The sequence below is a fragment of the Melopsittacus undulatus genome, chromosome 5 (assembly GCF_012275295.1).
Source record: "Melopsittacus undulatus isolate bMelUnd1 chromosome 5, bMelUnd1.mat.Z, whole genome shotgun sequence".
Lineage (NCBI taxonomy): Eukaryota > Metazoa > Chordata > Aves > Psittaciformes > Psittaculidae > Melopsittacus > Melopsittacus undulatus.
In genome coordinates, this window is record NC_047531.1 from 18,859,894 (window position 1) to 18,885,133 (window position 25,240).

The window sequence follows — 25,240 nt, forward strand, 5'->3', positions numbered from 1 at the left end:
TTTAACAAGATCTTGTTTGCTATTAATGCAGAATTCCTAAACTATTTCTTGCATATTGTTATTGTAAAAAACATTCACAAATACTGTTGTTAAAGAGAAAGGGACAAAACTAAAAAATTAAGTATTGCTTTCATCTCTTTCTCCTGAGATATTCCAGGAAAGATATAAGTAAAGATCTGATTGATGTTGAAACATGTACATGAAAACACAGCAGTTTTAAGAGGAAAATGCCATAGTTCATGCATCTGGTTATCTGCAGTCAGGCAGCTGGATTTATGGAAGGCATCATCTGTGTGAAATGGCAGGGCCTGTCTTTAGCTGATTCAAATTGAGATTATTAAAAGGTGGGAGAGAAACCAAACAAAGCCAAAACCCGATTCAATCCACTGCTTCCCTTGTTAATGTTTGACAGTGCTGTGAGTACTGTACACAATGCCTTCTGCCTGAACACGTTCAAGTATCGGTCCATAGACATTCTTCGTCAATGGTATAACCATGCCTTTGGCATCTATTTCACCTGAAATAAAGGTAGGGAAAGAAAGTGTTAAGTACTCTACTGGGATTAGTTTCAGTAACAGGGAGGCTGTGGGGCAGCCTCTGTGAGGCCATTCCAGACAGCTCCAACCCATCCACTGCAGGGCACAGCTGAGACCCTTGGCCAAGATGGTGGTGAAAATGTATTTTAAAAAGGCCAGAAGAAATGCCACAAAGGTGTAAGCAGAGCAAAAAAAGTATGAGAATGTCCCTGCAGACAGCAAGGCTGGAGAAGGAGGATGGGAAGGAGGTGCTCCAGGTGCCAGAGCAAAGATTCCCCTGCAGCCTGCAGAGAAGACTGGCAAGAGGGGAAAAGCATGAGGTGGAAGCAGCAGCAGACAGGAACTGTTATGGATTGACCACAGGCCCCATTCCACATCCCCCTGTGCCACCTGGGGCAGAGGGAAGAGGCTAAGGAGTCAGAAAAGGAGAAAGTGAATTTCAGCCTGGGAAAACCGGGTGGAGAGGAAGGTGGTGTTTTGTCTATTTTGGTTTTTTTTCACACCTATTTTAACTGGCAACAAATGAAGCTTTTTTTTTTTTTTTTTTTTTTCCCAAGTTGAGTCTGTTTTGCCTGTGACATTAACTGGAAAGTGATCTCCCCGTCTTTATCTCAACCCATAAGGTTTTTCATCTTGTTTCCTCCCCTTGTCCTATTGAGGAGGAGGAGTGAGACAGCAGCTGGGTGGGCATCTGGCAGCCAGCCCTGGTCAACACACCACAAATGCAAATATCAATTTGCAGCTAAATAAATTTGCATTTTTGTATTTTTTCATATGTGTATATGCAGATTTATCAATCGTAGTACTGTGTTCTCATACAATATCAAAACTGTATCAAAGAATAGGGAAAAAAACGTTTGAAACACATAGAAGCATACACAGCTTGAATCTAATTCATAGAGCTGTGAAACCAGTTAGGTAAAAAACATCCAAACTTCAAAAGTTTGGGGTTTTGGTATTTTAAATAACAAAAAAACCCAAAATATACACAACAAAGTTACTGCTCATTTCAGTTAGCCAGAAGAATGAAGTTCTAAAGATTAAGAGCAAACAAGGGGAAATCACAGTATTTCCTTAAACAGGGTGATGACTAGGCAGAGTTTGTCTGTTTATCTATACACAACATGATCAGGTAATATTCCCCAAGCCTCAAATTTCATCAATCCAGAAAGCAGTAGTGGAAGTCACTAGTTTGTTCAGCACAGGTATATGTAGCCTGCTTCACTGTGGCACGATCAATTGTGATTTGCTATGCCAAAGGTCTCCTCTACACCAGTAAAACAGTTAAGACTACATCATCTATAGATTAAACAGTAAATTAAGAGTTGTCACTGACGCAAACATGCAGATTAAAAATTCCTGTACAGAAAACAAGAAAAGTTTCATAAATTTTAAAGATATACATATATACACATTTGCAGAACACCATTCATTTACTTTCTACAGGCAGAAAGATACAGGGGGTTGAAATACTGTTACTGAAGTCTGAACAGCCACTTACCATCTAGAACCATTTTAGCAGCAATAGCCGTGGGGTATCCTACTGATTTAGCCATTGCAGAATACCCCTTGCTGTCACCATAGACAACCAGATCAATAAACTTTTTCTCCAAATGACCAGAAGGATGCTTGAGACCTATTTCATTTCTCATAACAATCATATCTCTCTCGCCAGTGCCTAAGAGAAAAGCACACAAACTATTAATTACTTGTATTTCAGTCATATCAAGATGAGGTTCCTGATGAGCAAGGCACTATGCATACATGGCATGTGTATCAGGGAAGTGATTTAAGATAACAGATTATTAAGGAGAACAGAATGTTAAGATGAAACTAAAAATATATCAGGGAAAGAAAAAGATAAATTGAGGGACTAGAGAATATCAGAAAACATCCAAAACCTAACATGCAAGTTTATTAATGAAGGTGAACAAACTAGTCCAGTTAAGGCTGATAAGAGAGACTGGCTTGCTCCACTCAAAGCCATGAAAAAAAAAATTCTTCACATACCAAAGGGCAGCTTTATCTCCATGTGCTTTGCAAGAGCCCCCACAATGGAATCTGCTGCTGGAACTGGTTCATCTCCCAATAAACCTAGCCTGGCAGAAGAAATGAGACAGACTTACATCATTGCCTACCAACAGCTTAGTCTCAGTTTTGTAATTTCCAGCTTGTATCAGTTTAACAGTTTCAACATGGAACAAAATGGCTAGAACTAACTGCAAGGCCCAACAAACTTTAAAAATCACTGGAACATTTACCATTCCACTGCCTCCAGCTGACTTTGATCCTTTTCCAGTTTGCTAAATACAGCTTCTTTAAGAACATCGTACTCAACAGGCTGCTTAATTCCAACCAGTTTGCACATGAGATCTTTCTGTATTAAAAGGAAAAAAAAAAAGTTCCTGAAGGCCTGACATCCATTTCCACTCCTTTTCAGTCAAGGTTTCAAGAACCCACTGTTCCATTAAGCTCACTTAATATCTAGGACTTCTGAGACAAGTTGTGCGTACAGGGAACATGTCATAGTTTGAGATTTTTTAATCACAGCAAATGAGAATAAGGCTCATCTTTTCCTAAAACACTTTGTTCCCCAGCACTCAGCTGCTTCCCCCTACTTTAGTCTTATCCCTTCCTCTGGCAGTGAAGAAAGAACATAGAAATCTGCATAAACAAGGAACACTGGGAGGATGTTAGGGTGAAAGGGAAGCCACCTGGAGACAGCCAGAAAGTAGGGGACTCAAGGATATCTTTCAGCTGGTCTAGAAATGGAGAATATCTCTTTCAAAAGGAAGGAAACAAACTGATGAGATTAACAAGGCTCTGGCAGTCCTGGGAATATTACCAAAAGTTTTCTGAAGACTTTTGTGTGTATGTGAAGGCCATTTTGTGCTACCTAGATGCTAATTATTACTTGCTTCATTCACAGCAACATGAATAATAAATGAAGCTATGAACAATATATGAAGCAAGAAAGAACTGCAGAGTCTGTTTAGAAGCGCAGGTTAGCCTATCTCCTCTGATTCCCATGCAGAGTTGGCAGAAGGAAAGCACTGATATATAACAATATTGCTGAGACAAGGTTTGCAGTGAGACTAATGAGTTTATCATTATTTTCAAAGGTTACATGCCACTGCATACTTATTCCTTGAGGTTAAAAGGACTGGAAATTCTAGCCATCTCTACAAAGAAAACTTGAAGATATCAACTCTAAAATTGAAAGGGAAAAAAAAATAAAATATAAAAAAAAAAAGAAGCAATTCCTATATGGGTAGATGAGCAGTGCTGTAAGCTAGTCAGAGACAAGCCAAGCTAGGCCTCTTCACCTTGTGCTTTCTCGGTTTTGAGAACACTCAAGGCATTCTTAACTTAAACTAGCGACATCATCAGAAAAATTCTGTACTCTCTTCAGACCATCACACAGCACAAGCCTTGTGTCTTTTTCCAGGTTAATGCTGATAAAAACACAAGGAAGGAAACAGGAAACAGCTGAGTTTTGTTCATCTGAGTAATAGTTACTCTTTCAGAGGTTTGCAAAAGGGAAGAGAAATTTCTTACAAGATAGGCAAACAGACCTGACAAGTAATAAGCTGTCAGTTCAGTTCTCTTTACACCATACTGAAATATGGAATTCACTGCTTTGCCCACAAAGACACACAAAATGTTGATTGTCAAATATAACAGCAGTACATCACAGAAGCCATACTTTGGCTGAGATTTTTAAGATGAAGTGAAGCATCAGCAAGCAAGACAGAGAAAGCAATACCACCAGCACCCAAGTCAGCCAGGGCTTTGCCTAGCTGAGTCCTGAAAACCTCCAGTGTCACAGACTCCAGAGTTTCCCTGGGAAACTTGTTCCAGCACTGTATTACATTCCTGATGAAGAAAATCTTCCTGATTTCCAGAAACAAAAACCAGAGATGACCAGGATGCAATACATAATTCCCAATTCTAAGCATACCCAAGCCTAGAAATAGCAAAATTATTAGTAAAACAGAGGAAAAAGGCAGAGCAATCAGAGTAACTCACCCAGGTTAGAGGTGAAGTGGCTGAGCTTAGCAAAGGATATGGATCTGGGCTAATTAATCCTAGTTTTACAAAGCCTCCCATAGTTTTGGAGTATCCCTGAAATAAAAAATAATATGGTTAAAACTAATACTTGCTTGAAACTGAGGCAAGTATTTCTACTTGCTTTGAATGCAGCAGTGGACACAACCATGGCAGTGTTAATATTATTCCCATGGGAAGATAGCCACAGTTAACAGGATGCCAGGGAGGTTACTTCTCCAGAGTGGTACCTTCCCCACATCCTCTCTACTCTTCTCCCTACTTTTTCAATACCCTCTTTAATGACTTCTTCTGTCATCAATACATCCATGGCAAGCAGCATTGGTACAAGAGATCAAAGGGCTAGTTCAAACTCCAGCACATCATTACACAGGGTTATATCAGCCAGCTGGCCCACAAACAAACCACGGAATACAGAGACCCCAGCGCTGAACTCTGGTCACCCTGGCTTTATACCAGTGTGATTATATGGACATCAGGTAGACTGATTTTAAAGATAAGAATCCTCTGCGTTTGTATCTTTCCTTCAGGAACATCAGAGAGACAGGACACCAGTGGAACGGTATTTAAAAGGAACTGCAATGGCTGCAATAGGCAGCCAAAAAAGAATTTTAATGTGCACAATAAAAGAAGTCTCAACTGGTTTCTGCTTCTTTTCATTTACGTCCCATTAAGACTCCCACACAGCTGCTGGATACCTGAAAACACTTCCACACAAGTGAAACACTGTAAAAAAAGCAGAATGGTGGAAATAAAGCAGCCTGAAAGAGAGCTAATTATAATCTGGAGCCACCTCCACCAGCACTAGGTTATCAGTTTACATGGCTTTTAGATATCCTTTTGTGATATCTCTTTTTAAACTGACTCCATTAGCTAGATGAAATTAATCTATGAAAGACACTCTGAGGAGATGCTAGCCTCCACACTGAACTGACTGCTTTCTGTTCTGCAGCAGAGCAGCATGTGCAAAGAAAGGGTCAACATTGACTTCTGCCCTGCCCAGCACTATGTTCTGGCATGTAGATACCAAGCAAGTAGAAGTATGGCAAACTCTTCCACACAACCTTACCAACATCACACCATCCAAAAGTAATGAGAGAACAACACTAGCCACAAAAACATCATTCTTATAGCACACTGGTAACAACTCTTCGTGCTACCCCGACATTTTTGCTTTTCCTTGTGCTAACTCTTATACAAAAGAAGAATGTTTTACCAGCCCCCCCAAATGACAGACTTACTGTCACAGTAGGACTCCATAACTAGATAGATGCCTTCCACATATTTTTAGCTTCTGAACAAGATACCATATCTAGACTGATAAAAGGAGAGCTGATGCAGTTTGTAACCCTTATTCCCCCACAGTGGCCTTTCATCTTTCTTTACGAAGCATGCATTCCAACCTCCCTCACTCCCAGAAATGAAGAAAAATCCTGCTGTATTGCAATAGAGGAATTAAGAGTGAAAGGACATACACACTTCTCAAGCCATGTACAAAATAACAACTTATACTTAACATAAACCTTAACACAATAGGCATATCATGACATTCACAAAAGCTTTTTCTAAACCTTCAATGTGGTTTTACGTTTATTCCTTCTTAAGTTACATTGACTAGCAAAAAAAATAAAAAAGAAATCTAACACCTAACAAACGAAAGGAATAGAGTCTATCAGTTAGAAGAAAAACACATTAAACATTTTACTTAACTGACTGAAAAATTAAAACTGCTCAAATTCAAGATTTCCAGTTACTTAATGAAAAACATTCTCAGTTTGACGAAAAAAACATAATTTCCTGTGAGATTTTTACATTATGTTTTTCATAGGAACATAAGCAACAAATTGTAAGCTTCATTTTTTATCATCTTTAAAAGAATGGATCAATTCTTGAAAACATGTAACAGCAACCCACATCACACAACTCCTTCAGATTTATTTAATAGTTTTTAAATCTTCTATTGATCTGACACCACATACAGAGCCAGAGAGAAAAAGAAATACAGATACAGACTATGTGAACCAACTGACCAGCTGCCCAAAACAAGTAAAACTATTTTTCTGGTTTGCAACAAACAGTTGTTAAGTAAACCAGGTAAAGCTGCTTTCAAAAAAATGAGAGTAGTCCTTTCAGTTATCTCTCAGTTGGGATAGTGGAGAGCTCATATAACAGCAAGTACAGAGCTACAAAAGGCTGACTTTTAAATACAATTTTCTTTAAATTATAACATTCACTTCTTGAGGAAAATAATAATGAATAATAATAGCAACTTACTTTGTATCTTAATGTGCCTCTCAACAAAGTGTGAGCTGTCTGAATACCATACGGCTCAGCATATTTTGTGCTGTCTCTGTTAGGAAAACCTTCCAGATTTAATCCTGGGAAGAAATCCATCGGAGTAACAGAATCAAGTACTGCTCCTCCAGCTGGAATATTTACAATCTAAATTGTGTGAAAGAACAGCAATATTATTTTGGTGCAGTGTTATTTATTTTACAACAGAAGAGATTAAGTATGTTCAAAATAGCAACTATATGCTTAGTATTTCGTGTGCAAAGGCCTGATCTAAATAAAGCAGTTGCACAAGCCATTGAAGTATATCATGTGATGGAGGAGCATGCACTATGTCAGCCATTGCTAATCAAAGGGCTAAAACAAGACGCATCTTTCTCACACACGCTGTTAATTCCTGCTGCTCTTATACTAAAGTGGTAAGTTCCTTTCCCAAACTATACCAATGTGAAGGGAGATTCTGCCCATAGGCTTCCTGCTTTTTAGTCGTTTTTAATTCTTTTATGGGGGAGGAGAAGGCAAATGTAAAGAGAAGGAGGGATCTTGTTTCTCTTTATTTTAAAGATAAAACAAACCCAGTGGTAGCACACTGATATAAAATTGCTGTCCATGTGTATCTTTACTTGCAGCTACAAAGCACAGAGAAAATGCACCACTGAAGGAAAACAAAATAAGATTGACTAGTTCTATTATCACTTCCAACCAAAGCCTTGAACCCTGCTTCCTTCAAGCAGCTGATGCACATGTCTGCTATGCAGCATCAATACAAACTCATTTTGTGACTTCTGAGCAAAAGGGCAAGGTTTCCTCCTAAAAAGAAAGACTAAAGCAAAAGCCAAAAGATCTTACTGTGTTTGCCAGGCAAGACACTAGTGGGGAAGAATCCTGTACAACAGCCAAAGATAGCTAAGGATTTAGTAGACAATTCACTGACAAGCTCACATACTGCTTTCATAATGAATCATAATGAAACATTCATATGCATGATCTAATTTTTCCTAGCCATGGGTGAACCAGGTCAGAATTAAATAAACATTTTTACATTCTCCAAGTGACCCTTTTATCTGAAACTTATGTGTTGTTGCTTTTTAACTAATGATCCAATGTACAATCCCTGATTTTCTCCTTTCTCAATAAGAACACTAGAGCACCAAAATGTCATGACAAAACATCTCTAAAGATTTCTCAGTTTTGCAGATCAAAAAGTTTAGATAATTAGCTGAACCTCACAGTGGTTATACGAGGCAGTCTCCTTGACATTTGAAGACCCCCTGCTCAAGTAACTACTTTGAGCAAATGGAAGTGGTCAAACAGATAGGACGGAAAACCAGAAATGCAACAGTAGCTTGCAATAGCTTTGCACAAATCAGTTTTATCTTTAAATAAAACAGATGCAGTGACATTTGCTAGGTTAAGTCTACTCTAATGTTTCCTGCACAAACAGCAAAACACAGCTTATATAAACACATCAGAAAGTACTGTACACTTTCACAAAAAATACTCATTGCGTCACTGGTATTACAGACTGCACCCAAAGAAATCAAGAGTCCTGGCATACACTGTGCGAGTACAGAATGAGGCTGTCTGGATTACAAACATGGCTAGACAGAAAACAAAGTAGAAGGATGCACTTTCACCTTCGTTCCACAGGGCCAAAGCCAGGTAAATTGAGTGGCAAAAGCAATACACAATGTGAATGGAAGCTGGATGCGGAAACCCAGCCTCAGTGCTTTAGTCATTAGAACACACTCCATCTTTGCAATTGGCTTCCATACAGTAAGTAAGAACAATGCTGGCAGCTCCAGGCACCATCACACTCCAAACATAGGATTTTGTTATGCACGCAACCGAGTTTGGCAACTATCACTGGCTTGAAAGTAAACACAGCAACTTACAGATCCCAATTCTCCCCTTAGCCCAATACCACTTTCTTTAAATGGAAATTTTAGGATTACGTCACCTCTCCATTTTTTAAATATGTAGCAGACTGAACCGTATTCAGCAAAACTCCTTGTGGGCTCCAGCTGAACTTGTATCTCAGAGGATTGTCAGAATACTCTGGAGCTGGTAGGCCGCCGCAAAAAGAAGTGTAGGACACAACCTGTCAGATTTATTCACAATGAAAGAAACAATGAGGAGAAAACAGACCAGGATGCAGACAGTACAGAGCTCCCCTGCAGAATCCCTTTCAGTTCTTAAATTTTCTGTTGACGCTGTACCCCACATAGGCCAAATCTACAGTGCAACCAAAAGTTTATTGTGCAAGGGCATCAAGCTGTCACACTGCAGCCACTATCTGTAAAGGACAGGGGACCAAAACAGACAGTGGGGCAAGGCCATATTGTTGATGGTTTCACCAACTGGATTAGTTGGTACCAAATCCCAAGCATGAGAAAAAGTAAGGTATCCAGAGTCCATTACACATCAGTGACATGCCAGAAAAGTAGGAGGTGGTAAAGGAACAGCTTTACTATGTGCTACCTGCCAACCTTACCGTGGCACCAACTTCTTTTGCCTTGTCAATACATTCCATTGCCAACATATGGTCAAGACCAGGATCCAAACCCATTTCACTGATAACTGTAATACCAGCAGCTTCTACACTAAAAATAACAGAAATGCAGAGCTGTCAGAATATTCACTTCTATTAACAAAATCTGTCGAATAAAGGCCCAGTGAACTTTCCCCAGCACAGCAAATTCTGGGCTCTATTTGCAGCTTGTGGGGAAAAAAAAGAAGGCAATGCTAAAACCTGAGCAGTAACAACTGTTAAAGAGTCATTCTAGCCTTGGTTTCTCTTACTTTGCTGCAACATCAAGGGGCTGGTGGAAAAATAAATTCCTATCTCACATTCTATTATTCTATTATTCACACTAAACTCCATATCTCACATTCCCCTGGACAGTGCTATAACACATGAAGGTAGTACTGAAGAGTACGGCACAGAACTAGCCATAATTGCCCTAAACAGCTCCTGTGGGGAAGAGAGATGAAAGACCTGCTTTCCCAAATCACAAACATTTGGGGTTTAGCAGTTGCCTACATTCCCAGAGAAATTCACTTATCACCACAAACTGAGGCAATTTATTTTAGTTTCAAAATCACTTTGTGTTTTCACAAATAAGAATTGTCTTTTTTCTTTTTTTTTTTTCTTTTGAGAGTGTGATATGACCTCTTGGCATCACAGCTAGAAGAATCTCCCTCACTGCCTGCAGCACTGGTTCTCTACCTGTCTACCTTTCTCTGTTTTATCTTTTGTACAGACACAGCATGCACAAGTCTCATCTCACTCACCTGAATTAATTTCAGAGTTTCCAGTACTGAGACTGAGAGGAGTACCTAGGTGAAAGTCCATGCCCAAAACAACTTCTGATTATATAATAAGTAGGACAACAGAAATAATAGAATAGTTAGAACTGTCACCAACTTGAGACTAATATAGTGGGCCTATCCAAAAGGAGTCATGAAGGAGGATGTTAGTGTAGATAATAGAATATTAGTGTAGATTAGGCAAATGTGGATTAGGAGAATGTGAAGGATGACAAGCAAGTTTGCTGTCATTGGTAGAACAGAAGAGCCCATCTGCTGATTTGAATATCGGCCCAGCTCAAATATCCTAACAGCTCTGAGGGGAGAGGGGAAGCACACTAATATAGAATAAGATGGGGTATGCAGAAAAGTACATTCTACTGTTTAGAGCACTAGCCTGACCATACTGGAGTGTGCACTTATTTCCCCACTCTGCCACAGCCTCCATATGCAACTTTGGGGGAAAAAACAGTCCTCTATCATAGAAAGGAAAGGAAAAAGAATGCAGAAAACAGTCATTCACAATGAACATTGCAGGTGTAACAGACCACAAAATATTCAGATAATGCAGTGAAGGAGGCAGCAACACCAGGGAGATGCTACTCTCATACTTACCTCTCCCGGAGCTCTTTCATAGCTGGTGTTAAGTAGCTGGCTGTTACCAAGTTCACTTTGTTGTCAATACATTTCTTAGCAACCAAAGGATGTGCTGAATAAGGCAGCAAACTACAAATGAAACAATTAAGCAACATCAAAACCAGTTACTTAGGCTGTCACTGGAAAGACACTTGCAAATGTTTTTTGTATGTCTACAAAAGAGCTCAAGTAAATGCAACAGCCCTACCTGCCTTGCCCTGAGCAGTTTTGTACCTACATAAGTGAAATGCTACCCTACCAGAAGTGCATTGTTGTACATACTTGGAACAGAGCACAGGACAATATGGGAGTCATTGTTTAGACAGCATCTTCAGTCACATTGATCTTTGTAAAAAACCACTGACTTATTCTCAAGGCCGCCTTCGACAGGCATGCTGAAGGTTTAGAAGATGCCAAGCTGTAAATCCATTCTTGAGAAAGCTTACATTACAATGATCTTGCTGAAGTACTTTGTGAAAAGCATGCTCTATATGGAAAGGAAGCAGCATGCATTACATCTGTGGCAAAAGGGAGAAAATTATAAGGACTGTGAAGTCATTTGCTCCCTTCCTTCAATACCTGGAAAGAGATCTTTTTCAGTGGCAAAATGACCAAGATGTCAGAATTTTGCTTCCTCTTGCAAACATGCCAATTTGATCCCAGGAACACATACACTGGTAGACACAACTGGTCCCTCACACTAAGAAGGCTGTCCACATAATTGATGAACACTTCTAAAGAGATGCTGCGGTCAAAACCCTTTGAAAGTCCTGATGCCCTGCTACACGAGAAGGCAGTGGCCAGATACAACTATCTACATACCCAACTATGATCTCAGTTCTTGGGCATTAAAAAAAAGTTAGTATGCTGATTTAGGTCAGTGAACTAGGAGAAAGAAGCAGCATGACCAAGGTTTGAGCCTGTCATGTTTTATACACAATTCTGACCTGATCACAAGGTTGTGTTTCTTCACCAAAGAGGTCAGCTTTTCCTCATGCTTAATGATATCCATATGAACTGGAGTAATATTGTCAAATTTTTCTGTCAGTTGTTCAAGTTGTTCCTTTGTGACAGATGCTGTTTTAAAAGTAAAACACATCACTGTTACCTAAAGATAATTACAAAGCACTCCCAGGTACAACTGAGCTTCTCTAAGAAAAACAGTTACATAGATGTTTTCCTTCACTAACAGTTGAAGAGAAATCAGGCATAAAGCACCTTACATCCCTTAAAGTAGTCAAATTCATTATAAATTGCCAGTGTCAAGCCATAGCAGCTATAACTCAACTAGAATCTACAAAGAATACTTACTCTCAAGTGAAGAGCCTGCTGAAAAACAGCCATTTTCAAGTAGTGTAACAATTCATCTTGAGACTGAAAGTATTTTAGGTCACTATGCAGTACATATTTTCTCCTGGTTTTAAAAATGGTAACTTTAACCTGGCCAAATAAATGCTGAGGTGGAGTATTCAAACAGGTTTTGATAGCAGTAGTTATTTCTGCGAAAGTACAGACTACTTCACTGAAATGTAAGAAGCTGACTAAAGTCCAGGAGGGGAAAAGGTCCAAAGAAGAAAATGCTTTTCTCTTTTTCAGGCTGTGCTTGCTTTAAGTGAGACAGGAAAACCTTGACTAATTTTAAGGTCTTGATGAACATGTAGGTTCAACACAACTAACCAACAGACTTAGCAAACAAACATGCTCAGAAAACTTACCCCATCCCTCATTCCACATAGCCATACATTTATAGATAAATCTGGTTAAAAAAAAAATCTTTCAAAACTGTTTTCAGACATTTTAAAAGGGATTCCTATTTTTAACCAAGAACAGCTTAATAGCTTAAAACAAAACCAATTCACATCATTCCCCATTTTTAACATAACAAAGATAAAAACATTAAGCTTTTGTTTAGCCCAAATATTAAGAGGCCCAGATTCAATCTGACTAGTTTCAATATTTGCCTATGGCTTAGTTCTACCAAACCTGCATGTGCTAGTATTATCCCTAAAAGGAAGAAATCCAGTCTCTGCCTGCTTCCATTTGTCCCTTCAATTATCTTGCTCCAACTGCCATCAGCACTTACCATTAAAAGGAAAGCAGAACTGAAAGAAAGATCCAGGTTAAAGCAACCAGTGTTGGACACATCTGACACTGTCTCCTGTCCTGGCTCACCATGCTGCCAATGCAAGGATGACAATGGGAACATGGCCAGAAGAAAGGAGTAGGCAATGAAGGCAGCAGGTGGGGCACAGGCTTACAGAGTATTAAAAGCATCTGTGCCTCTAACTTAGGGCCTAATTTCCTTATGGCCTTTCCAAAGTCAATGGAAACAAACATTGCCAGAGGGTGATACTCCATACCATACTAATCAGCTCTTGCTAAGAGAAAAGAGCAAGGCAAAATCACCTAAAAATTCAACCTAAAAAGAAATTAATTACATGAATAGTTCCCAATTAAAACTTTTGTCATTTGGATTTAAAATGGTGTAGCCTATCAGTCAAGAACCAAATGTGGCACCACAGTGTGCCTTTTAAGCTTTCTTCATCCACCTACCTACTGTCAAATATTTGACAAGTAACTCCTTTGTGTCTCTTCTGAGTTTGTGTGTGTGTGTGTGCTATACAAATTGCATGTTTTTAAGATACCCAGGTAACAGGCACCTGCTGTTTGCTCAGTGCTTGGCAAAACACATTTTCCAATTCACCTGGTGTCCCTTACTGCTACTATATTGCAGAGACTAATGCTGCCTTGTCTACGGATGAGGGGATGGACACCGCACATTGCTGTAATCCTTCCTTGTTCACAGCATCAGGCAGTGAACTATGCTAATGATGCAGCTTCCTTGGAGTTCTCCTCTTCTTCCTAGTAAATCTTTTCCAGGGGTTAAACAGTTATTACTGCAATGGATAGCAAAAGCAGGCAAGCAGAAAATAACATGAGAAAATAACGAAACAAAGCAACAACAATAACACCACCACAAATCAACGGAAACACAAAAGTAAGTTTTAAAGGAAACCACTTCTCTGCAAAGTCAGTTTCAGGCAATACAGCCTGGGATTTAAACCTTTAAACAGAATTAGGGTAAAGTCATCATCAAGGGTATGGAAAAGTGGTTTTGAGATGCCCAGCCTAAAGCATGCTACAGATAAAACCAGAACAGAGGAATGAACAAGCATGCATGTGAGGCTGCTGAGAAGGTCAAGGTCTGAAGGTTTACCACCACAGTATTGGTTATAACGAGAGCAGGGGCTTCACCCATACAGATGCCCATAAAACCTATTTCATATTCTTGTTGTGTGAGGCTGAAAACACAAGCCAAGCACCAACAAAAGGGACTGATTACCTACAAAATCAATCCCAAGACCAAATCAGGTCCAAGGGAAAAGTACTTCTGATTTCCCTACATAGGTTACACATGCAAACAGTAAAATTTCAATGTGGCCATGCAATTTTCAAATCAATTATATAAACTCAAAATGCTCACAAAGTTACAAATCTTTTTCTGCTGTGTATAACAACAAAGAGCATCTATTCTCAGAACCAAATCCATTTACTGCTTTTGAGAAAGGTTCTGCCACACCAGCAGGTTTAAACAAGATATAATTTTTCAATGAAAAAGAAGCAAAATTTTACATACCAACTGTGATGTCAACATTGGAATCTCGGCTAAGATATTCAATTACAGGGCCAGAAACATAGCCAGATCCAAGCAATAAAACCCTCTTCTTATTATCCATCTTCAGCATCTGAGTGTATTCTCTAGGAGGCGTTACAGGCAAAATTAAAAACCACAGAGAAGAAGGAAACTGTAAACTGCTAAAACTAGCAAAGTATACTTTAGTAAGTCTACAAACCAAGAGCTCTACTCAGACCAAGAATCAAGTTCCTGGCTATCTAACCCAAGACTGTGTAGTACTGCTTCCATTCTTCCACGGCAGACCTTCTAGGTTCTTTCCTCCAATATAAACATGATCAAATCCATCAACATCTCTACTGCTTCTTCAATTGATACTAGCTGTTCAATAGATTTTTCCTCAGTTGCCACTATATTTTTCTGAATGGCCAAATTACCGTAACTTTATCACTTGAGGACCCACAAGCTGTCTATGGCATCCTGGGCTGTCAGAAAGGGATTCAGGCTCTGCCTTGCTCCCTTTACACCACCAGTATTTGTTAAAGTACACAAAACCATGCTGGTGAAAGTATATTTTAGCTAAGTTATACTAAGCTCATATTAGTCCATCATAGAAATATGATAGTTAATAAAAGTTAATGCCTAATTAAGAAATTCTGTTTGCAGACAAGAATTTGTTTGATTTTTTTTTTAAAGTTAAATCATGATTTAATCCATTCACAGAAAGCCTCCTAAGCCATATCCTTTCATATGACAAATCTAAGGACCTCCCTCCTCCTCCTCCTATTGAGTTTAATAGAACATCTTCTTCCAGAGCTAAACCTTCATGGGCAAAGGAAATGAAATAATTCCTGTCCACCCTTTACTATAGAGAACAGCAATGGCATGCAGGAGCTTGGAGCAACAGTGTTGACAAAGAGAATATTTCCTATATAAAAGAAATCTATATTTTACAATCAACCCTCTTATCATATTTATTAAAAACTTTCCCAGTGTCTAAAATGAGGTCAGACTTGAATCAAATATAGCACATCTGCTCTAGCACACGCTGCCAAATGACCCGTCAAGAGTGGGAACAGAATCTGCACAGTCCCAGAGAAGAACATTTCATATTAAGCCTATCCTCTACATACAAGTCTTGATAATTCTGTTACATTAATCTATGAACAAATATAGTAATACCTAGAGGTCCACGCTGTTAATGGGATATGTCATTGCAGCTGTGGATGAGGAACCCGTAGAAGGTATGAAGCAAGTAAAGTTGAAAAGACAGAGATAAGTTTAGTAAATCAAACTGCTCCTGTATTCTAATGGCATCCAGGACAGTTCCGTTCCTCCAGTCTGGCTATCCTATCTCTAAAATATTCCATGACTTCCAAAGGGTATAAGCAATTAGGTTAAATAGAGCCCTCAGAAACTAAATTAGACACAACATAATACTGTTAGAGTAATAACAAAAGCGTGATTCCTATGAGCTCTAAACAAAAGCCTATCTCTAGCTAAGCCATCACATCTTAAGCAGTAAAATCCTTTCTTTCATTTGCATTATCTCCAAAGTCTGCAAAGTAAAGGAGGGTACCACTAGCAGGTCTTGCTTTTCTGACAGCTAACTGAGCAACACCACTGAACATCACATGCAACACACAGGTATGCATAAGCATCAAACATTTACCCACAAAACCCCCTTGGGAATGACATCTCCAGATTCTCAGGGTAGGTCACACAAGCAATTACGGAGAAAGAAAAAAAAAAGGATAAGAAATAACTGAAAAAAAGCCCACAACCCAGGTCATTGTGCTGTGTGAGGTCTTCCTTGGAAAACTTGTTACTGATGTTACTGAGACAGGCTCTTGAGGTGGTCTGTCAAACAGCACATGACAAAAATCACTGTGAGCTGAAATCTTTGAGAGGCAAAGAGCATGTTACTTTGGATGAATACTTATTGTGCACAAGTTCATAATCAGAACTCCCAAAGTTCCCAAAGGAAACTGGAGACATTTGCCATTGCAAAAGTCAACACACTATGCTTTTACTGTAACAGTGTATGCAGTGCTTGCAGTCAGACCGATCTCAATTTTTACATGACATACAGTGCAGCTACCACTGACCATGCCACTGACTAAAGCTTTACCTACAGGAATATAATGAAGTCTGAAAGTCTCACAGAGGTTCCTGGATACATCCAGTCACAGAACAATGCTATACAGCACAGCACTTGAGCCATACTAGTATTCAAGGCATAGTACAGAGCCTTTTCCTTTCAAAAGACTGCATGTTATATATAATGTGCAGTAATCCCCATTTTAACGTAATCCCCATTTTAAAAGGGCAAGGAATAACAGAATAATACTGGCATGTGTCTGTTTTCTGCCAGTCTTCATAACATATGAAAAAAATGACCACTTCCTCAACTTCAATATAAGTTACTAACAGCATATGATAATGATTTAAGCAATGGGCATGAAGAAGAAAATACCAAGCTAGGTGACATTTAGACATATGCACTAGACAGCACAATATAGCAGTATTCCATAAAAACACAGGAGTAAATAAATTCTAAAGGGGAGGTGGAATGCAGACAACATTTTTTTTAACATCACGAACCAAATAAACTTTAAGAAGCTATACATTACCTGCTCTCTCTCAATTTCTGGATATATTCATATTTAGCTGTCAGTGAGCCATTGGATGCAATCACTGCCTAGAAATACATAAGAAAAAACAAACACAAAAACAAAACCTGAGTTTTTTTGTACCTGTATGATTTATAGCAGAGGAAGACAAACAGAGTGACAAATTGCAAAACTTACATCTCGAACAACAGTTGAGTAATTCTGTCTCTCAAGAGGTTCTGAGCCTTCCGATAACAGCTATGGAGATAAGTTATTTCAAATCTGGTCATTTAATTTGCCATACATTTTTTTTTTTCAGAGTAAAACATCAAGATTTTAAGCACTGTTTAAATGCAGTCCATAACACCAGTATTTTGTAGATCTGAAATTCTCGTGGCCCTGATCAGTGTCATTTAACTTCTATGAAAATAGAGGAATTCAAACAGCAGTCAGATTGTGAGCAACTGTTGACTGCCCCAAGAAAATCAGAATTAGACATCTATTGCATAGTCCAGGAACAATGAACTACCTGACAGAGCCTGTCTTCTGCCTACATAAAGTATTTTTGATAAATCCCTAAGACATCCAGATGACTAATGTCTCTTTCACAAGCTGATTTTTCAAAGTATTGCTCAAAACTTAGAAAGCCTTTTTTTGTTTTCTTTTTTTTTAAGTACAAAGTCAGTTATGTTCTATAGCAGATTTATTTTGAATGTATACAGGAGACCAGAAAAGCAACAAACAAGCAGGCCAAAGTCTAAGCCTTTTACCTTCTCGATGGATACATTAGACCTTACCATCTCTTCAATATATGGGAAAAGCATATCGCCAAAGTATTCTGTTGCTTCTACAGGAAGCTGAGCTGGCAGATTGTCAATGGAACACATAAGAATCCCAGAGCCTTCCACACTGAAAGAGAGAACACGGCTCTTCTAGTCTACTTCGCCTTGGTACCTGAAAGGCATCACCTTTCACAAGTGCTTTAAACACATGGTTTTTGAATATAATGTTTCATTGTAGAAATTATAAAGGAAAGCAATAAAATCTAAAGGCTCTCCCACCTGTCATGAATAATATGCTGGTCAGCATCATACATACAAAATGGACTGTCAATTGTTGTACATTCAGTCATAAATTCTATAGATCCTCCAGTGTCTGCTGAAATGTCACATATCGCCAGAAGCCTAAAGTGATTAAACAAAAAAAGACAAATGAATAGAGTATTACCCAAATTACTATGAAATATAGGTTTAAAAGATCACAAGTGAAAAATAAATTTAAAAGAAATGTGAGAAAATATATTATACTTGTAGTTTCATTCATCTTAACCAATTTAGAAGTCAGCGTAATATGAACAATGACATCCAGACAGATCATGGGATTTCCATTCAGATCAAAAGGCTCCATATTTCATGCATAACTTGTCAAAGACCAGGACAATCCACTCATCCATCATTTTTTCTCTGTTATCTATGTGCTGTCAACACCTCCCATTTGTTACACAACTACCAATTCCCCTAAGCTATCACTTTGCAGTCCTGCACTAGAATAACTTCACCATCACAAAGGGAAACCTAAAGTGGCTACCTCCTTTCAGTTCACAGAGAGCTGGCACAGACGGAGTATTCATTAGCCTAAGTTACAACCCCTGGCTCCACTCAAGGTTAACACTTAAATTCTTTATTTTTCATAGGAGAGAAAGAAAGGTGTCAAGAGTGGACAGGAAAAAGGCAAAGACCTCTTCTTCAGCAACATATCCTTTGCCATATCCTCCACAAATCCATCACCAGGCCAGTGTCCCAGAGAACTATTACAGAGGACTACTAGGGAAAGGGTGGCTCCCACCCCCGCTGAAAGGAGACTAACCCTGGATTTGCATCCCACATTCTATCCTTAAAGCTATTCAAGGTTGTGAAGAATTTCCACCACCAGCTGCAGAAATCAGAGATGTGGAGGAACAGCTACTGAAGATGTATAAGCCAAATGATAGGGTAGGAAGAACTTAAACAATTAACTCTGCTCAGGCATAGAAACTTCTAGCCAGTAATGGTGCATTAGGTACATTTCCTAGATATCACAGTTTGCACTGGATTTGGCACAAGGATCACTGGCAGAACTACCTTTGCAGAAAGACAGACAATACCTGTCAATCATTTATACTGTGATGTTTCCAAAACCTTCATCTGTGAAAACAAGACTGCAAAGCACAGAAGAACAAAAGCAGGTTCAATGCGGTACTCTGCAACATGCAGGAGGAACAACATGAGAAATAGAATCACTTGGTAGATACTGTCGTGAAACTGCCTGGCATTCTGACTTAATTAGGGTGCTGCAGAATTGTTACAAATAAACTGAGGTGTCTTACTTGTGTGGTAACTCAGGACAGCCCTCTATGGTAGCAGAAGTAGATTTAACTGGCACCAGCAGCTTCTGGGCATCCTGTCGACTTAACAAGCGAGGAGTATGTTGCTCCCAGTATATGCCATTAATTAAACAAGTTGTGTAGGGTGCAATCTGCAAAGAGAGTTACAGATGCCTGATGTTCTTATCTAGTATTTTAAGTTGAAAGCACCTGGTCTAGTGATTTAAATGAATGCTTTCTCATCAATGGATATGCAAAGGTGTAGTAACTACCAACAATCTGTGGAAAACGTTTCATGAAAGAAGAGATGCTCACATCACTGTTAAAGCGAGAGGTGTAAAGTTCTGGATGTTTTTCATAGTCCACAGGATCATATAGTCCATCCTGTTTCCTCACAAGATGATGGTGACGACTTAACACTGTTCCATAGACTTTTCTGAGGTCTGAGGTTAAAAACAAAAAAAAAGAAAGAAAATGGCTGTTATACCTGGACAAAAAGGGCTGCAGTGTTTTCAAAAACTTTATTGTTGCAGCATACCTCCAGATCTGGAAACTTCCTTTAACTCATGTGGTTCCACAAACTCACATGGGAGGGCACTGAACATTTCCTGAGCACCCTATAAACAGTGAAATAGGATTCAGAATGATCAGAGCATATAAATGTAGTGTAACACTGCTCATTTCATGTGTGAAAACAGATATAAAAATGCCACACACAGTAGAGTCCTGCCAGACAAGGTCTTCACAAATGTACAGACTGTTTCACACATAGCCCTGCTTATCCAAAACAAAGCTGCCTGGGCTCTGTGTACAAGGAATTTACAGCATTCCCCATTACTGCAGTTTGTGTGGCCCACAGTCCAAAGCCTGGTTTATATTTCTGATGGTGGAGCTGAGAGGCCTCAACTCAGCCACAACAGGTGGTTTTGCTGCCACTCTGAGGAGCAGTTTCTCTTTAGGGAAGACCTCTGAAGCCACTCCTCACCAACCAGGCTGTTCTAAAGGCAAAGAACTTTGAGATGACTTTCCCAATAGGCTATGATTATAGAAGACAAGCTCTTCAGACACGCCATCCTTTTGCTCAGTAAACACAGTTACACTGGCAGTGACCTTATAGCTTGAGCCTAGTTAACCGATCTTTGTTGCCAAAACCAGGAGTAAGGTGTTTTCCCTACATTGTAGAATATATATCTAAAGTCCAGGACCTGTAAGCCAAGTCAGTGGTACAAAAACAGATAAAACCCAGCAAGTATTAGAAAAAATAAGTCTTCCCCCTATACTTTAACGAGGTGATTCAACATACCTTCTGAGCCCAGAGTGAATCAAGTGTAGAGAGGGAGATAAAAATCATGCAGATGGGACAGAGAAGCAGTAAGACTTAACCCATTTTTCATGGTAAAAAATTAGTGTGGTCACCCTTGTCGGGCATGATCTCATCTTAAAGGCATTAGTTTAGAGTACTTGAAACTTCTTACTGGCAAAGGAAAACCTGAAGTCCAAGCAAACAAAATGAACCTATCAACCCATTTATACTGGTATGTATCAAATGCCAAGAATTTATATTAAAAATAATAAAGTATTTAATCTTGAAGACAGAATTCTTACCTTAGAAACATTACCAGTGCCTGTAAACACAAATGTTAAGGGTCCAACTGACTTTGGCATCAACCCAAGTGAAATTTCATACCCAGCATCCCGTACTGCCTGCACAGCCTGACTGCTATTCCTGTAGTTATGTGCCATCCCAATGTGCTGAAATTTAATGCATAGAACAATCAAGATATTTTCCATATTCAAATACAGGTGCAGATGTCCTAGTGTCATTTTGCTAGAGAAAACTACATACACATACACTCTTACCATGAAGGGAGTGTGATGTCCCAAGGCTAAAAATCGTAATCCCAATCCATGTAGAATGTTGATCATTCCTATTGTTTAAAAAACAAAAAAAAGAAAAATCAGAAAATCAGACTATCAGTGTTAATTATGAATATACACAGTTAGAGACTGCAGAGACTGACTGAAGTCTAAACTCACCCTGGATATTTTTTCCCATATTTTAATATTAATATTTCACTTCTAAAGAAAGTCTACATAAAACCAGGGAAGGAGAAATTCAATAGCAGGCTATGACCATAAACCTGCTCTTGGCCCACATTATGCATTTCAGCACCATTTAATACTCAGATACCCTTTCATGAGATGCATCCACAACACCAGATTCCAAAGAAGGAGATAATAAAGAGAGTCTCCTGAAGAAACAGAGTTCAGTAGAAAGGAATGAGAACCATGCCTCACAAAACACAGTGTAAATGAATGAGAGAGGGACGAACAGATGTTGTTCAAACTCACAAGACTGACAGCAGCCCTTTCTCTCAAAAGCTTATTCAGTTCATGTCTAGATACTTAGTCTGCCTCAGGTTAGTTGAATAGATAAACAGGACTTCAAGACAACATAAAATAGTAGATTTGCCAGGAATCCACAGACTGTCTGACACATAGTATCATCAAGAGTAAGGAGCACAAAACAGAATGGAAAAAAGCTCTTAAAAGCAAGAGTTGGAAATGCAGTTAAAAATGCATTGCAAGCCTCAACTTTCAGGAAACACAGACAACCAGAAGTATCACAAGAAGTTACTTGCTGCAAGCCTGCCTTTACTTTATGCACTATACCTGCTACACCAGCCCACTTTCCAAAGGCCACAATTCGCATTCCTTTACGATCAACCATTTTTTCATAGTCAAACAGTCGAATTTCCTGAAAATACATAGCAAACTGAGTATTAAAATTTTCAGTAAATGCAGTCAGTGGCACGTTGCTCTCCTAGGAATTACCTTTTGATATGCCTTTGTCATCCTTTGTGATAGAGGCTGATGGGCATATATGAGCAGGCAAATGATTCATTTAGGTATAATAATAAAAACCTAAAGGTTACACTGAATTCTTGTTTTAAAGAACCTCTGCACTGCCTGTGCACTCTTGGCACAGTTTCCCAATGTGCCACTCCAGCCACTGGAGACTCTGCCAAGAGGCTGCTCATTTCCGAGTGAACTAGCTGCCTCCCGCTGTAACAACCAACAAACACTCTTGCTTAATAACTTTCCAATAAGCCTTCATGCTCACACAGCACAAACCTCTCATGAATACACCATGCTTGCAACACATCTGCCTCACGCACATTAACAGAGTAGCACCGCAAGTACAAGATCCTCTGAGCAAGATATACTCTGCTTAAGGAAAAGATACTCAAAACTGTCCTTGTTAGCTATCTACAAATATGTACGCTGAAAGTAACCACGCTAGGCATCAAGCTTTTGATCATACTTCAGCATTCAGTTTCCAACCCATGCTAACAGGGAACTGTCTTCTCTATGACATAATTTACCTGTCTTAGAATCTCATCCAAAAGGGACATGTTTGCCTGTTGGGCTTTAATAGTGTGAGAGAAGAAGGCATAGTTCTTTTTAGGGATTAATTTGTCCTCTGGAGGTCTTTTCACACCTACTATCAGAGAAGCCTCAGAAATATCTTCTTGAATAATGCCACCTGCTTTGACGTAATCCTATGAAAGAGAAAAAAAATCAAAGTAAATTTTTCTGGGTTTTTTCATATTCAGATCTCAGCACATAAGCAACTAGAACAGAGGAAAAGCAGATAATTCTCCAAAGCAGAAACAAGTTACTACATGTGATACTTCATAAATCTCTTTATCAAAAGGAATATTGAATATCAAACTGAGCTTCCGTGCTAATATCCTATTATACAAGGCAAAAACATAATTATGTGTTAGTAAAATCCTTCATCATAAATTCACAGACAACAAAAAGGGTATTTCACTACATTTAAAGTATTTTATAAAGTACTATGATAATGAACAACCCTTTGTAATGTGCTGAAATATATGGAGATAAGTTTAGAGAAATCTGACATATTAACCTGAAGACTGATGGCATGTGATTTTATAAAATTGTGTAAGATTGAGCTCAAGCTGAAGAGCAACATCCAAAAGACTGTTTTTCCATATCAAAATCTAGTCTTGTTATTCTTTGTTTCAGAAACATACTAAAATTCCAGCTTTCAGTATCATACTTGCGTACCCAGACTGATATATGCTTTGGTGAAAAACAGCCCTGTGACGTAATTAAAAGGTGATACATGAAAGTGATCACTAATTCCCTACTTATGTGTCCATTTTTATCTGTTGGTTCAGATACCTTACAGCAGAGTACTACTGCTGCTTACTGGAACTGTAAAAGCTCTCAGTCCCAAAGCTCACAGCTTAAAAGAAAAAAACAACCCAAAACAAAACTCTCTCCTCATTTTACATGAGGAATAGGATTGAAGTGGGAATGGGATTCATCACATTCATCCTTCCTTTTTTTTTTATTTTAAATATGATTTTTTTGAATGTTGCCTCCATACAAATAGAAGAAATAAAAAACAATGTTAAATGATTATCAAGTTTCAGAGACAGATGAAAAGAAATCAATAAAAACAACTCCAGAAGACCAACAGTATGCCAACATTACATTAAAACGCTAAACAAATTACTTATTTTTCTCTCTATAATGACTCCTCATGCAACAACAAAATTAATATGTTTTCTCATGTATATCCTTTGAATATAATTTTTCCTGTGGTGTGGTTAATAACGGGACTAAGGGTTAGCTTCCTAACTCAAAATGGGACCTTACCTTTTCATGGATAGCTCTTCGGTTTGACGGCTGCACTAAGACCTTGTAACCCATCTGTGTCAATTCCTTAACATGCTTCGGTGCTAGAGGTGCTCTTCTTTCCCAGGCATTAACATCTTCCCTCCTGATTGCCAGCACAGACTTATGACGATGCCAACACTTAGCACTATGGAAGGCACACTTACCATTTGTGTGACTAAAGGCTCGCAGCATCGTAAAGCCTGATGGCAGCAAAAGACAAAGTTGTAAAATATACATATATATATGTATGTTTCAAACACTGTGCAAAAGGTCTGGTCTCCTTTAACATCTGCTGTAAAACACAAACCAGATACTTTATACTCTAGTTACACCCTACTTTTGTGAGATATAAATTTCCCTGCTTGAGCAGGGAGGTTGGTCTAGCTGACCTCCAGTGGTCCTTTCCAACCTCCACCCACTCTGTGATTCTCTGATTCTGTGAATTTACTTTCAGTGTACTTTGTTGCACCTCAGCTTGATGGCGTGTCCTTACAGAAACAAATTGTACTACTGTAAGGGAAGGCTTTTAACATGTTCAGTATACCAAGTTTTTACTTACACAGCTTAAAAAGAATGCTGGAAACTTAAAAATGCCACCTAAATTCATTTGCAAGCATAAGCATCTAAACATGAAGCACTTAACAAAAGTTTGCATCAAGATCAGTGAGAAGTAACAAACGCACAGCAAGAAGATAGAACACAGGCAACAATACAAGCAGTTGATTAAAAAGAAGTCCAATATGTATGACTAATGCAAAGTATTTTATATAACTAATTCCTAATCAAGCCAAAAATGGAAGTACAGGACAAGACCTTAACTACTGTTTAGCAATCAGCATATGTGTGGCCAGGAGTTACAGGTTTTTTTCCTAATAAAAATATTGCACAAAGTGGAAAGGCTTCATTAGGACAGATTCTCACTGCAGAGGATTATCCCCTTATTTTCTCTCTCCTCTTCTTCGTTCCCAGTGAAGCATATATGCCACTGCTCAGCTCTGCTGTGAATGCTAAGAACCAGTCCAGCACCAAATACCTAGGAGTCTAAGTACTTGAGATATTTATATGATTAGAAGAT

The 25,240-nt window shown here is 38.8% G+C and overlaps 1 protein-coding gene across 1 annotated transcript; it reads right to left on the reverse strand.

The window, feature by feature from the left end:
• Window positions 1-24,372, reverse strand: AASS (aminoadipate-semialdehyde synthase). The gene is made up of 23 exons (XM_005146109.4): window positions 24,145-24,372; window positions 22,836-23,012; window positions 22,123-22,207; window positions 21,310-21,377; window positions 21,055-21,201; window positions 19,988-20,066; window positions 19,765-19,892; window positions 19,453-19,601; window positions 18,149-18,271; window positions 17,885-17,996; window positions 17,286-17,345; window positions 17,109-17,176; window positions 14,479-14,600; window positions 11,789-11,918; window positions 10,821-10,931; window positions 9,391-9,499; window positions 8,857-8,997; window positions 6,879-7,046; window positions 4,566-4,661; window positions 2,798-2,913; window positions 2,547-2,635; window positions 2,038-2,214; window positions 1-517 (listed from the first exon to the last, which is right to left on the reverse strand). Exons 1-23 carry the CDS (start codon window positions 24,355-24,357, stop codon window positions 399-401), a joined length of 2,787 nt encoding a protein of 928 aa, XP_005146166.2. The 5' UTR covers window positions 24,358-24,372; the 3' UTR covers window positions 1-398.
• Between the last annotated feature and the right edge of the window lie 868 nt (window positions 24,373-25,240).

Excerpts from the sequence above, each read along its gene's own strand:
- AASS (XM_005146109.4), bottom strand. The coding sequence starts at position 24,357 with ATGCTGCGAGCCTTTAGTCACACAAATGGTAAGTGTGCCTTCCATAGT. Across the intron at positions 19,893-19,987 it reads GGAAGTTTCCAGATCTGGAG|ACCTCAGAAAAGTCTATGGA; the intron begins GTATGCTGCAAC and ends TTTTAACCTCAG. Across the intron at positions 8,998-9,390 it reads CAAAAGAAGTTGGTGCCACG|GTTGTGTCCTACACTTCTTT; the intron begins GTAAGGTTGGCA and ends TAAATCTGACAG.